Below are 11,681 nucleotides of genomic sequence, written 5' to 3'. Positions count from 1 at the left end.
ATACACAAACACACCCCTTAAAAAGCAGCACAGACAGGCGCGCGCACGCACACGCACGCACGCCAGCACACGCACAGACACACACACACACACACACACACACACACACACACACACAGGGTCGCTCTCTAAGCTCAAAAGAAGGAGGAAAAAATGCGCCACTCTTTGAGCGTCTTTCAAGGGAGAAAAAGTTGAGGAAGCTAGAAGAGGACGAACCAAGGAGAGACTCGGATGACGGCGCCTCCTTCGCTGCTTCTCCTCACGCTGTAAATAGATGGTTATTTATGCGCATAAATGACACAATCCCAAAGGTAACTCTCCGACTCTTTTGGACAAGATAGCGGGGAAACCATATCCATGCAGCGCTCACATTTCCGGACTGAAACTTAGACTCCAATATTGCTGGACCTTGAAGTTGCCCGTGTTTACCTCCCCTGAAAAAGCGATAAACGCAACTTTTGGTGCCTGAGTGTGTTTGGACAGTGGAATTTACCTCTTCGCTATAGAATAAACACCGACGGCTGGGAAAATAAACCAAACCGGTGTCTACAACTGGTAAGTGCAGGGGCACCTTTTTTTTGGACCGGGATGTGAGTTAATGCAAGTGAAGGAATTTGTTCCACATCGGGTTTTGTGTTTGCGGCGCGTTTCTGATGTGCATTTCAAAGCTGTGGCTGTAAAATAAAAGACCATGATAAGTGATTTGAGGGCAGGGTTCGCCTTACAGGTCGGTGGATGATAATGATGTATCGTTAGCTGTGATGTTGCGGGTAAATTATGAAGGAGAGGTAAACTACCCATTACACAGTTAGTGATCATCCACCAATATCAACAAAATATTGTCATAAAACCATCATTTTTAATGTTTTTATCATCCCAACCGCACATAAGTTGCGCTAATTAGATGCTACATATGGATGCCTATGCTATAGATTTATGTCATAGTGATTAATTTAATGGTAAAAAGTGGGAAAACGCTATTAAAAGTCGTCACATTAGTTTATGCAGGTTTACATTCCAGCTTTGTTTGCAGATTAAATTGGATGCAAGCGACTTCCACGGTCTCACACCTTTGATTCATATAGGACCATATGGTGGAGGTTTGTCGATTCATCTCCGTTTGAGATGAGTGTATAGGCTGCAGTCTCATGCTATACTGTGTTAATTTCTGAAGTGGAGCCAGAATGAGGCCATGCCAGGCTTCTGTCTGCGCTGGGCCGGCTGCCATGTGAGTCACTGATTCATATCAAACTGCTGGAGCTGAGAGCAGCGCGCCGGTCAGCCTGCACCTCTCTGCTCCGGTCCTGCCCCGTGGAAAATTATCCACGGATAAGAAGGGATGAGTGGGACTTAAGAAAAAAAAAAGCAGGCTTACTCTTATGTCTGGAAATATATATCTATACTAATAAATTGTCAAACAGCTCATTTAAGGTATATGCAGAAAATTACAGCAATAAAGGTTTGTTACTAAGATTAATTACCACTAAATCACCTGACAGAACATTGGCGAAAATATGATCCCCACCAGTGTGTTGTTGTTGTTGTTGTTATTGTTATTGTTATTATTATGATTATTGTGCTTATTATTATTATAATTCTTATTATGTCTATTTATACATTCATTATTAATCTTTCATTAGGTTGTCTATCACGCATTTTACATGAAATTACCCTATATTTTGACCCAGAATTAGCTCAGTAATAGGCTATATATTTCTTCCCACTAGTATATTAGTTTATGTCCTGATTCACACAAAAATATACAGGCATTTATTTACCAATTAGGCTATTTTAAAAAAATAGGCCTCAGATTTTTCTCTTTTTTTTCTCTGTATAAGAACTCGCTTCCTAAAGCTGTGAGGTCAAATAAGTGCTTCTGTTTTGATAAATAAAATTCCCTCTTTTAATATTTAAACTGACTTTAAATGCCCATGCATTTTAATAGATAAATAAATGAATGAATAACAGCGTGTGTAATTTCAGACGCACAGGCCGCTCAGTAGCCAAGCAGGCTGAAATATTGAGGGAAGCCTCATTAAACCTCGCTGATTAGATAACACGGAGCCGTGTGCAATAACCTTATAGCTTACAACCTGACCCTTATTTCGTTTTGCCGTGGAGATACACGAGGAAAAAAAGAGAGGTTATGCAGGTACACACAATGTAAAACTTAACCTCCAATATCTGCATCCTTTGAATGAAAAAAGCCCACAGATGTAGAGCAGGTGAGGAGAAGAACTGAGGAAAATGGTTAACAGCATGACTGCATGCAAATTCCCCCCGACTTGAATTATCATAAGCAAACAGTGTGAGCCTGGACTAATAAAACCCCATCTGTGTAACTTCATATCGAGGTAGTATGAGGGCTGCGATAATGAATTTTGTAATATCCCACCGACAGACATCTCAATCAGACTCTAATCCCGTGATTTTACTACGGAATCACTCCACTTCCACCGCCCAAACTGCTGGGGCTTGACGAAAACACTGGCTGTGTCTGATGCGAACCAAGGGGCTGTGTTTATATCAGCCTTTGAAAAAAAAGAAAAAAAGAAAAAAAGAAGAAAAAAAGCATTAACGCTGCACAAAAAAATCTCAACAAGGCATTCAGTCTAGTGCCGAGTCTAATTATTTTATTTTTCTTAAAAACAAATTAAAATATCTGCCAAAGGATTGTTTCATGAATGAGATTTTCTTGGAAATGTGTAGTATTTTCTGCTTTCGTTCAGGATATGGGCACAAAAAACTGAAACAAGCAAGTCTAACTAGGAAATAAGTAGAATTATGTCAGCCCACTGAGGCAGCTACCTTTATTTTGAAGAACAATAAGGTTTGGAGATTTAATTGAGATGGGCATTGCTTGCCACCAGCGCCACTATAGTGCCAGAGCCGCTGTCATCCCAGCTTGGTCTCATCATGACCCGAAAATTGTTGCCTGCAACAGGGAAAACAGTGTGACTGTGAACCACAACGGAATTATGTGCAACCTGTGGTCTACATGAGTTCTGTTGTTTACCGCTCTAATGGCTGATTATGGTCCTTTTGTCTGTTTTTACAGAGGCGGTTTCCTTAATTGCGATAATGGACTCCCACTGCCGCAAGCTTGCCACCACCTGTGCGCAAATAGGTGAGTATCTGATCCAGTCACTCTGCGGAATTTCTCACACTCCACACACAAACAAGAAAAAGAAAACACCATGTTAGAGCCCCTAAGAAAAGATTTGAAGTCATCTACACTCTAATAAAGGATGTCTTGTTTGGGACATTTTTATTATTTTCCAATCACACATTTGTAGTTGACAGCCCATATAAGTTCTTTGTTTATTATTTTATGTGGCATGGGCAATGCTCATTTAACATGAAAATGTGACGTAAAGACTCATTTAAAGTTCCTGGCCAGGTTTCACATGACTGTCTAAAATACTGGTACAGGAAATGCCATTAACATACATTGTGTGAACATGAAGGTGTTGCTGTCCCAAACAAGACATACAGATGTGCTGAAAATGACATAAACCTTTGAAGACTCTTTATGCCTTAAAACAGTGAAGAAAAAAAAAAAAAACAACTCCCAAGGGGGTGAGATAAATTGGGCTGTTTCCATTTCGTTTGTTTTAGGGATTTTCTAGAATTAAATCACTCACTCTCATTAAAAAAGCAAAATAGTTATTATCTCTTGCTTTCGAGAAAAGAGCACTTCACCAGACGAAAATCCCTGCATTGGAAACACATAAAGTGATCTCTGCGTGTTGCCAGATTTCTTCTTTTTTTTTTTTTTTTTTTTTTTTTAATGAAACGTTTAAGGACTAAATTTGAGATTAATGGGCTTGTTTGGGTTTATATTGTGCACAGCTCTGGCCTACCTGCTAGTTCAGGCAGTGGGACATTTGCTCTTGATGGGGAGAAAGCTGTTGCTGAATCCAGGTTGTTCATTGTCTTAGAGGGACACCTGGTGGCCGGAGGTGGACCTGCATCTCGTTGCTTCAGTGCGAGGAGAACAGGGAGGGCACTGAGCATCATCTGTGGGTTTGATAAGCATGACAGCTCTGCACAAGGGTCATACCACAGCAATGTTATTTGACGTCGTTTTTAAAAAATGAACCATAAATATGACCACTCACTCCTTTCATTATATCTATTACCTTACTCTACACTGCACATAAACGCCTGTGTGTCATGCAGTTAGGGCACACTTAAATCTATGAGTCAAAACAATATTTTGGAAAGTATAACCAATTTATTGAACTACATTTCTCTGTATCTGCCTAAATAAAAGCCACAAAACGCTAAGCAAAACCTGGGATCCTTTGCGCAATTGAGTCTGGGATTTATTTAATTATTCGGCAGTGCGGTGGGGAAATGACATCAAGTCTTGTTAGGACTTAAACGAATAACCAATAACTCTCATTCCGTTTCATTCAGCCGACACTGATAGGGCTGAGTGACAGAGGGCAGGCCTCTCCGCTAGCTGCACACTGGGAACTGCCACTGATTAAGAATAATAAGATAAATAGAAAAAAATATAATTATATGTGGGTTGGGGATGATGAGGCGATACCGGGGTTGCAAATATAGACACACCAGCGTCAACTGTTTTGCTGTAATATATGCAGCGCTTGTTGGATTGACTCCGGGGAAAACTAAATGTATAATGAAAGCCCATTCGTGAGGAGGAATATACTAATGGAGGAATCTGATGTCTCCTTAATCCTATGTAAAAAGCCTTGTCGTCTCCCCCTATATTGACTGAATTGCTAATTAATGGCCCTCTATGGCGGAGGCCTATTGCGCGCAGTAATCCGCAGAAGAGAGATAAAGCATTCAGAAGGTAGAAATGAAGAGGAAACCGATAATCCACTTCAAGTTTAGTATTACAATGCGGGAGGGGAAAAAAAGGAGCAACCCACCGTTCCATGCTCTGGACAAAGCAAAAATAATGATTAAAAAAAAAGACAAAAGTATATTTTTCATTATTAGGATTATTGTTGTTTATTTAAATTCTCATTAGAATATTTAGATTTTCTAAAATGATATTTTCAACGGAGCATCGGTTTTGTTATGAGAACATCCACAAAATAATAACAAATATTTGAATTAAAATTGACCTTCTATGTGTAATATTCAATTTTTATTCAATTGTAATATACATAACGATTATTATAGGGTAAAGGGAAAGTAAAGGGAAACCTGTGATTTAGTTGTAATAATTGACCTCTACTGACAATTGTAATAGACCTCAGTTGGAACTTAACTGCAAACTATTTTAAGATATGCCACTCATTAGATGTGAGAGGTGCTTGTTGAAAATATTTACTTTTCTTTTTTTTAACTCCCATAATAGCAGCAACAATAAATCCATTGCTATCATATTCATTGAACTGCTCAGTGTTACAGCTCTGAGTGAGAGGGGCTCGGCCCTGGGTTGCGATACGTCTCTTCCCCTCCTCGGTTCGTGGTTCGCCCACAAGACTGTAAATGTGGTGCATCTAGTGGTATTTATATATCAAGGGCTTTCACGGGATTAGCCCAGTAACTTCTTAACAGCGCCAAATCCTGAAAATGTGTTGGCTGAATGGGCGTCCGCTTCGCCACGTGGATATATGGAAGGGCTGTTTTTTTCATCATCATCATCATCATCATCATCATCATCATCATCATCACGTACTTTGGAAATGTGTTGTTTTGATCGTCATTATTAGTTGGTGTTTAGTTGTAAGGGGAAGAGGAGAAGGAGGAGAATGATGATTATTTCTATCTAAAGACATTTAGACTGGTATGAGTTACACTAATGGCCTTGGGTGTTGCATCCTCCTGTATATAGTTTGTCCATCACTTCGATCACCTGCTACCCAACTCAAATAAGCCCCACCTAAAATAATAATAACAACAATAATAATAATAATAATAATAATAATAAAAATTAACGGCGCGTTTGTTTGATTAGACATGTTTACTTTGCCTTAACGCGTCACGATCTTGAGGGAATTACAAGAGAAATTTGCTGGCATATCCGATCAAACTCATTAAAAGTCCTCTTTCAGAAATTCTTAAGCAAATGAGAGTCTTATCAGATTAAAATAACGGAGAACTACAGGAGTGCTCGCTGAGATCGACGGAGGGGTCCAAACGCAAAGTGAGGAGAGAGATCCATTTAAGCACCCAGATAGAGTAAGCCGTCGTCAATAAACTGAGCCTGCGTGGTTAGCTGCGGCTCGGGTGGGGCGTTTTAACATGGATATTTGAACCTTAACTCTAGAGAGGTCAAGAGGATCGCCTCATTTGACAACCACTATGACTGACAAGGTTTTTTTTTTTTTCGTTTCACATGCTACATGCAGGGATGCAGTGAAGGATAAACCCACCTTAACTCAGTTTAGAGAGCTTGTTAGGCTGGCATATGATGGAAATCCATAGTATTGGGGCTATGGCTTCTGAAGTGTGGAAGTGAAGCAAATTTGCATAAATTGATGCTTTTGTGAAAACATAATTTACGTCTGTTAGAGCTGGTTCTTGTTTTTTGGAGGTTACAGTTGCACTTTTTTCATTTCCATCCCTCCACTGACACAGCCACAGAGCTCGGCTGCTCAGTATGAGCTGCTCCCCTCACAAGCTCCTTTTACATACATGTTTGTTAGTCAGTGTCAGCTGACACATGTTTACGCTCACACAGTTTGGGACCCAGCTTGCTCATCCATCTCCTTATCTTCTTTGTATGATTTTAACTTGGTTATGCCCTAAGCAATAAAGGCATTTTAACTTACATGCTTGGCTCGATGCGAGTGTGCCTCAAGTAAGCCCATGGGGTTCCTCTTCTCTAGCTGATCATCTGTTTGATTTCAAGAGCACCTTGCATTCACCTGGAGTTTACTACCTAACCACTGTGAGCACCCGGTAATTTTCTTTTTGTCTCTGTGTTGCTCATCCCCCCTCTTTGAAGTCACAAGCTCTACATTTTTGTCGTGAAATTGGTTTTACAGTGGATTTTCATCGAGTTGCCTTTTGCATTATCATTGTGCTGCACAGCCCCAGGCTCACTCTATTATGTTTGATATTCAGTGTGCGGTTTTTTCATGTAGTTTTCAATAGAATCCGCTCGGTGGCTTGCTTTATCCATATTGAGTCCCTGAGTAAACTGCGGTGACAGGGCCTGCCAGGCGCTCTACTTGGGTATCAATAGAACTGCATCGTTTTACTGGGCCACTGGACCCATCTCATAAAATGGGACCAAACTGTGTTATTTTCATTTTTATTTGGTCTTGGGCTGCTGCGCAACGGCTCCTCGGTGTGTCGCGGGTACACCGTGCGTCCCATCTCTCTTTACATGCTTTTATTTGGAAGAGAAAAATAAGCGCCAGCCCCAGCATAAACACATTGGCAGACATATCTTGTTTCTGCAAGCTCCGGTTGGTTGGGCACACCGTCATATCCACATGGATGTGCCTGTCAGAAAGAATATGGGCGGGCTCAACACAGTGACGTGGAGGTCTGGAGAGAGGCGCAGTTGGATCGGCTGAAATGAACAGAGAGCGGTGCAGAGTGTGTATGCCTCTGGATCTAATATCACCTACCTGTCCTTGTCACTCTGATAGTCAACCGATGTGTCTGTCGTTTGCCTCCGACGCCAGTATGGCAGCATTTGGCTTATTTTAAAACATTTTTACACCACTTTATACTCAGAAGGGGTTCTACTCAATTGCAAGAGGAAACGCGCTGCTGTACGTTTTTTTGGAGAGCTCTGAATTCATTCCGCCGACGGACGACTTTCCTCTTCTCCTCCTTCTAGCACTGAGGGGGACTTAATCTGCCTTTGACAGCCAGTTGTGCGCTCTCTTACCGATGAACTCTATGAGGGATCCATTGAATCTAGACCATCATCACCTACCCGGGAATAAACTTGCCTCCACACACCACACGGCGCTGGCAATGGCTTCTAGTTTACAGCCGCTGCAGCGGTCTGTGGATTCAAAACACCGGTTAGAGGTGCATACAGTCTCGGACACTTCCAGTCCGGAGTCTGTAGGTAAGAAACAGGCGCGGGGTGCAGACTGTGCTCATAACGAGCCGCGGCGGATGTCATCTTAACGCTGATATAAGACAAAAGATGGCTCCCCAAAAACCATCGCAAAGGCGCACGAAGTTATTTCGTGCGTGATTAAAATGCATGAAATTGCACAAAATAGACGATTGTAGTTGTCATTTTACTAACATGGTTATTTTGTACATTGGTCTGTAGACTGTGCGGGCGCAAATTAACTTCTGCGATATGTGGCCTATAGTAAAACTACTGGGCTTATGCTTGTCAAAAAAAAAAAAAAAAAAAAAAAGTCACGTTATCATTTATAGTTCCCGTGTAGAGATTTAATTCTAGTTTGAATCCCAAAGTAAAACGCCCTGAAAAGTAAAACGTTGCAGTATCCAGGACTAGGCATGCGTCACTGGATTTATTTTATGAATCAGAACATTCCTTCTGTCCTCATCATCTCTTAGTCATACAATAGACTATGAACAGCTTTTATGTTTTCCCTCAGTGTCATCCGTGCATATCTGGGCCCACGGTGCAGTTTAGGCCTTAGGGTATACCGCCTGAACTTAATGAATGACCATGACTGAATTAAGTAATTTACTCTTTACAGAGAAAGAGAAGGTTCAAAATAAAAATGACGACTCTTCAGATGACCCCTCTAAAAAGAAGAGACAGCGGCGGCAGAGGACTCACTTCACCAGCCAGCAGCTGCAGGAACTGGAGGCCACTTTCCAGCGAAATCGGTATCCGGACATGAGCACAAGGGAGGAGATAGCTGTGTGGACCAACCTCACAGAGGCCCGGGTCAGGGTGAGCATTCTCTTGGGTGTATAAACAAACACAATTCCAGAGTATAATTTAGGGTGATTTGTGCCAATCACCGGGTTACCCTAACAATTCTCTGTTATAATGAATTATTATGCACGGATACCAAACTTAACGCACAATTACGCATGGCTAAAACTCGCCCAAAGAGAATGTAGGACACAGTATTTTGTTGGAAAATAAATAACCTCAGTCTTGTTAAAATATACTAACTGTTTCAGCCCAATTTAATTAGATTATATGTGTTTATATATTAGGCCAATTTAATTGGAATCCCCCGCACACAATGCAAAATAATCCAGTTTGATATTTTTTAAAACATAATTTAGCCTGCTGGATCTTGGCAAAGGGTCAGGGACACGTACATCTTTTCAATATTTAATCTTGCAATAAAATAACACACTTTTATCATAATTAGTTCTTTATTAGTTGTTTTAAGTGTAATTACACACACATACGTTGTTAACAGTGGAGGCTATTGACATTTGTGTGTGACAGATACCAATCGTGTTCCTCTCTCCGTGTGAAAGAGGTGCAAAGCTTGTATTTTGCGATTGTCGCCACCGCGTTGTGTAATTAAGGTCAGTGTGTTTGTGGAAGCCTGCAGAGGAATACAAATCCACATTAAGACGGTGCAGTGACACCCGCCGCTCAGTGTGTTTTCTGTTGGAATACTGACAAAACCAAAGCGTATTTCTCTGCATGAGAAATTAAAACATTTTTGCTGCAGTCCCGTTGCGTGGCCAGAGGTTGAAAATATTTAGAAAAAAATAATAATGATGATTAAAACATAGATGCAGCCCATCTTCAGTATTAGTAGAAATGGTGTCAGAGTGATTTAACTAGGCAATGAAAGAAGAATCATTAGCATAAAATTAAACGCTGGGTCTAATGAGATGCAGATCTCTAGGCTATTTAGCACTCTATCAATAGGCTGCTAAAACCAAAGGCAGTCGATGCAAGAATTATGCTTGAATCCAAACCAGACGGTGGTGTTTTTGAAGTTTTCCTCAAATAAAATCTCTAACCTGTGCTCGTTCTCCTCGTTAGGTGTGGTTCAAGAACCGTCGAGCCAAGTGGAGGAAACGAGAAAGGAACCAACAAGCCGAGCTTTGCAAGAACGGCTTTGGCCCGCAGTTCAATGGACTCATGCAGCCCTACGACGACATGTACCCCAGCTACACGTACAACAACTGGGCTGCCAAGGGGCTGACGTCGGCCTCCTTATCCACCAAAAGCTTCCCCTTCTTCAACTCCATGAACGTCAACCCTTTATCCTCGCAGACCATGTTCTCCCCGCCCAACTCCATATCCTCTATGAGCATGACTTCCAGCATGGTGCCGTCGGCTGTCACCGGCGTGCCGGGCTCCAGTCTCAACAGCCTCAATAACTTGAACAACCTCAGTAACCCCTCTCTCAACTCGGGGGTTCCCACGCCGGCCTGCCCTTATGCGCCTCCGACCCCTCCATATGTGTACAGGGACACTTGTAACTCCAGCCTGGCCAGCCTGAGACTGAAAGCCAAGCAGCACTCGAGTTTTGGATACGCCAGTGTGCAGAATCCTGCGTCTAATCTGAGCGCTTGCCAATACGCCGTGGATAGACCAGTCTAATACCAACCTGCACTGCAAAAAATATCCATCTGAGCAAGTCGTCATGAGCTAGTATTGAGCCTTAATAAAATGTTATTTTTTTCTAAAGGAAGTGAGGAAAATATGCCAAATGGGGTGAGATAATTCCGTTTTCCCAACGTGTTGCAGGAATTTTGATCAGTTCTTTTTTTTTCCTTTTTTTTAAATAATAATTGGAGTGATCTGCCTCATTCTGCTTTGTTTCAAGATATTGCTACTTGTTCATAGAAAAATTCCTGAACATGAATCGATGCATCGGGATATAAATAGGATTCCCACACCTCGTTTGGCACATTTTTTCACTTTGTTTACTAAAAAATGGGATTTTAAAGACTTAATACGACGCTCAGTGGCTTGTTCAGATGGACATTTTTTGCAGTGTGTGACTGAACACAAACAGCCGGCCACAGGAACAAGAGACTACTACTACTACTTTTTCATTTTCAAAAGGGCACTAGAAGACTGAACCACTGAAACAAGCTCAACTCCACGACGGAGTCAAACTGAAACGGGAGTTATTAGTTTTATTCCCCTTTAATGATTATAGGCCTGGTTTTATTCTGCACGCCAGTGAGCAGAGTATAAGCGACAGGCCTATTTCATATTTTAAAGCTTGTCATGAGGGTTTTTTGGTGGATCTCGGACGTTAATTGCTGACTGAAAGGTTGTATATATTTGAATTATCATCTCCTGTTTGTTGAGGCGAATGCGCTATAGCCCTCCAGTCTTCTCAAGGTTCAATTTACCAACGCATGTGGGGAAAAAAACCCTAAAAGGAATCATGTTTTGCTTGCAAACAAAGGGAATGTACATACTAAAACGCACCAGTTGTGTGTTTCTAACATATTATAAATTTATTATTAATGTCTGTGTGAATATCGATTTAGAATAGCAATTCTGGATTTAAAAAAAGAAGCAACAAAATGTTCATGCGAAAAATTATTTTGGTTTTGCTCTGTGTATACTATTTGGTACGGAATTATGTTTCTTTTCTTTTCTTTTTTTTCAACATCCAAAAAATAAACTATTGTGTTTTATTTAATGGAAGTAAATATATTGTTCAAAAACATTCTGCTGGGGGACTTTTATTGAACCTTTGTGTTAGCAGTCTGTTAGTGGAGTGGAGAGCAATGACAGTCTGTCTATAGCCTTTCGATTATGTGAGCTACTTGGCCGGCTAATCTATAGGGAAAAACAATGG

The 11,681-nt window shown here is 41.1% G+C and overlaps 1 protein-coding gene across 2 annotated transcripts; it reads left to right on the top strand.

Moving 5' to 3' along the window:
• The first annotated feature begins 233 nt into the window (after nt 1–233).
• Nucleotides 234–11,488, top strand: pitx2 (paired-like homeodomain 2). Of its 2 annotated transcripts, XM_030062828.1 has the most exons (4): nt 234–555; nt 3,059–3,127; nt 8,634–8,833; nt 9,899–11,488. In XM_030062828.1, exons 2-4 carry the CDS (start codon nt 3,082–3,084, stop codon nt 10,460–10,462), a joined length of 810 nt encoding a protein of 269 aa, XP_029918688.1. In that variant the 5' UTR covers nt 234–555; nt 3,059–3,081; the 3' UTR covers nt 10,463–11,488. The 2 variants fall into 2 exon arrangements, with proteins under 2 accessions (XP_029918688.1, XP_029918687.1); XM_030062827.1 differs by lacking the exons at nt 234–555; nt 3,059–3,127 and adding an exon at nt 7,546–8,020.
• Nucleotides 11,489–11,681: the final 193 nt, after the last annotated feature.

This window comes from Myripristis murdjan, chromosome 10 (genome assembly GCF_902150065.1).
Source record: "Myripristis murdjan chromosome 10, fMyrMur1.1, whole genome shotgun sequence".
NCBI classification, from domain to species: Eukaryota; Metazoa; Chordata; class Actinopteri; order Holocentriformes; family Holocentridae; genus Myripristis; species Myripristis murdjan.
The sequence above is the reverse complement of the archived record's forward strand: the minus strand, read 5'-3'. Positions and strand labels throughout refer to the sequence as shown.

Excerpts from the sequence above, each read along its gene's own strand:
- pitx2 (XM_030062827.1), top strand. The coding sequence starts at position 7,837 with ATGAACTCTATGAGGGATCCATTGAATCTAGACCATCATCACCTACCC. Across the intron at positions 8,021-8,633 it reads TTCCAGTCCGGAGTCTGTAG|AGAAAGAGAAGGTTCAAAAT; the intron begins GTAAGAAACAGG and ends TACTCTTTACAG. Across the intron at positions 8,834-9,898 it reads TCACAGAGGCCCGGGTCAGG|GTGTGGTTCAAGAACCGTCG; the intron begins GTGAGCATTCTC and ends TCTCCTCGTTAG.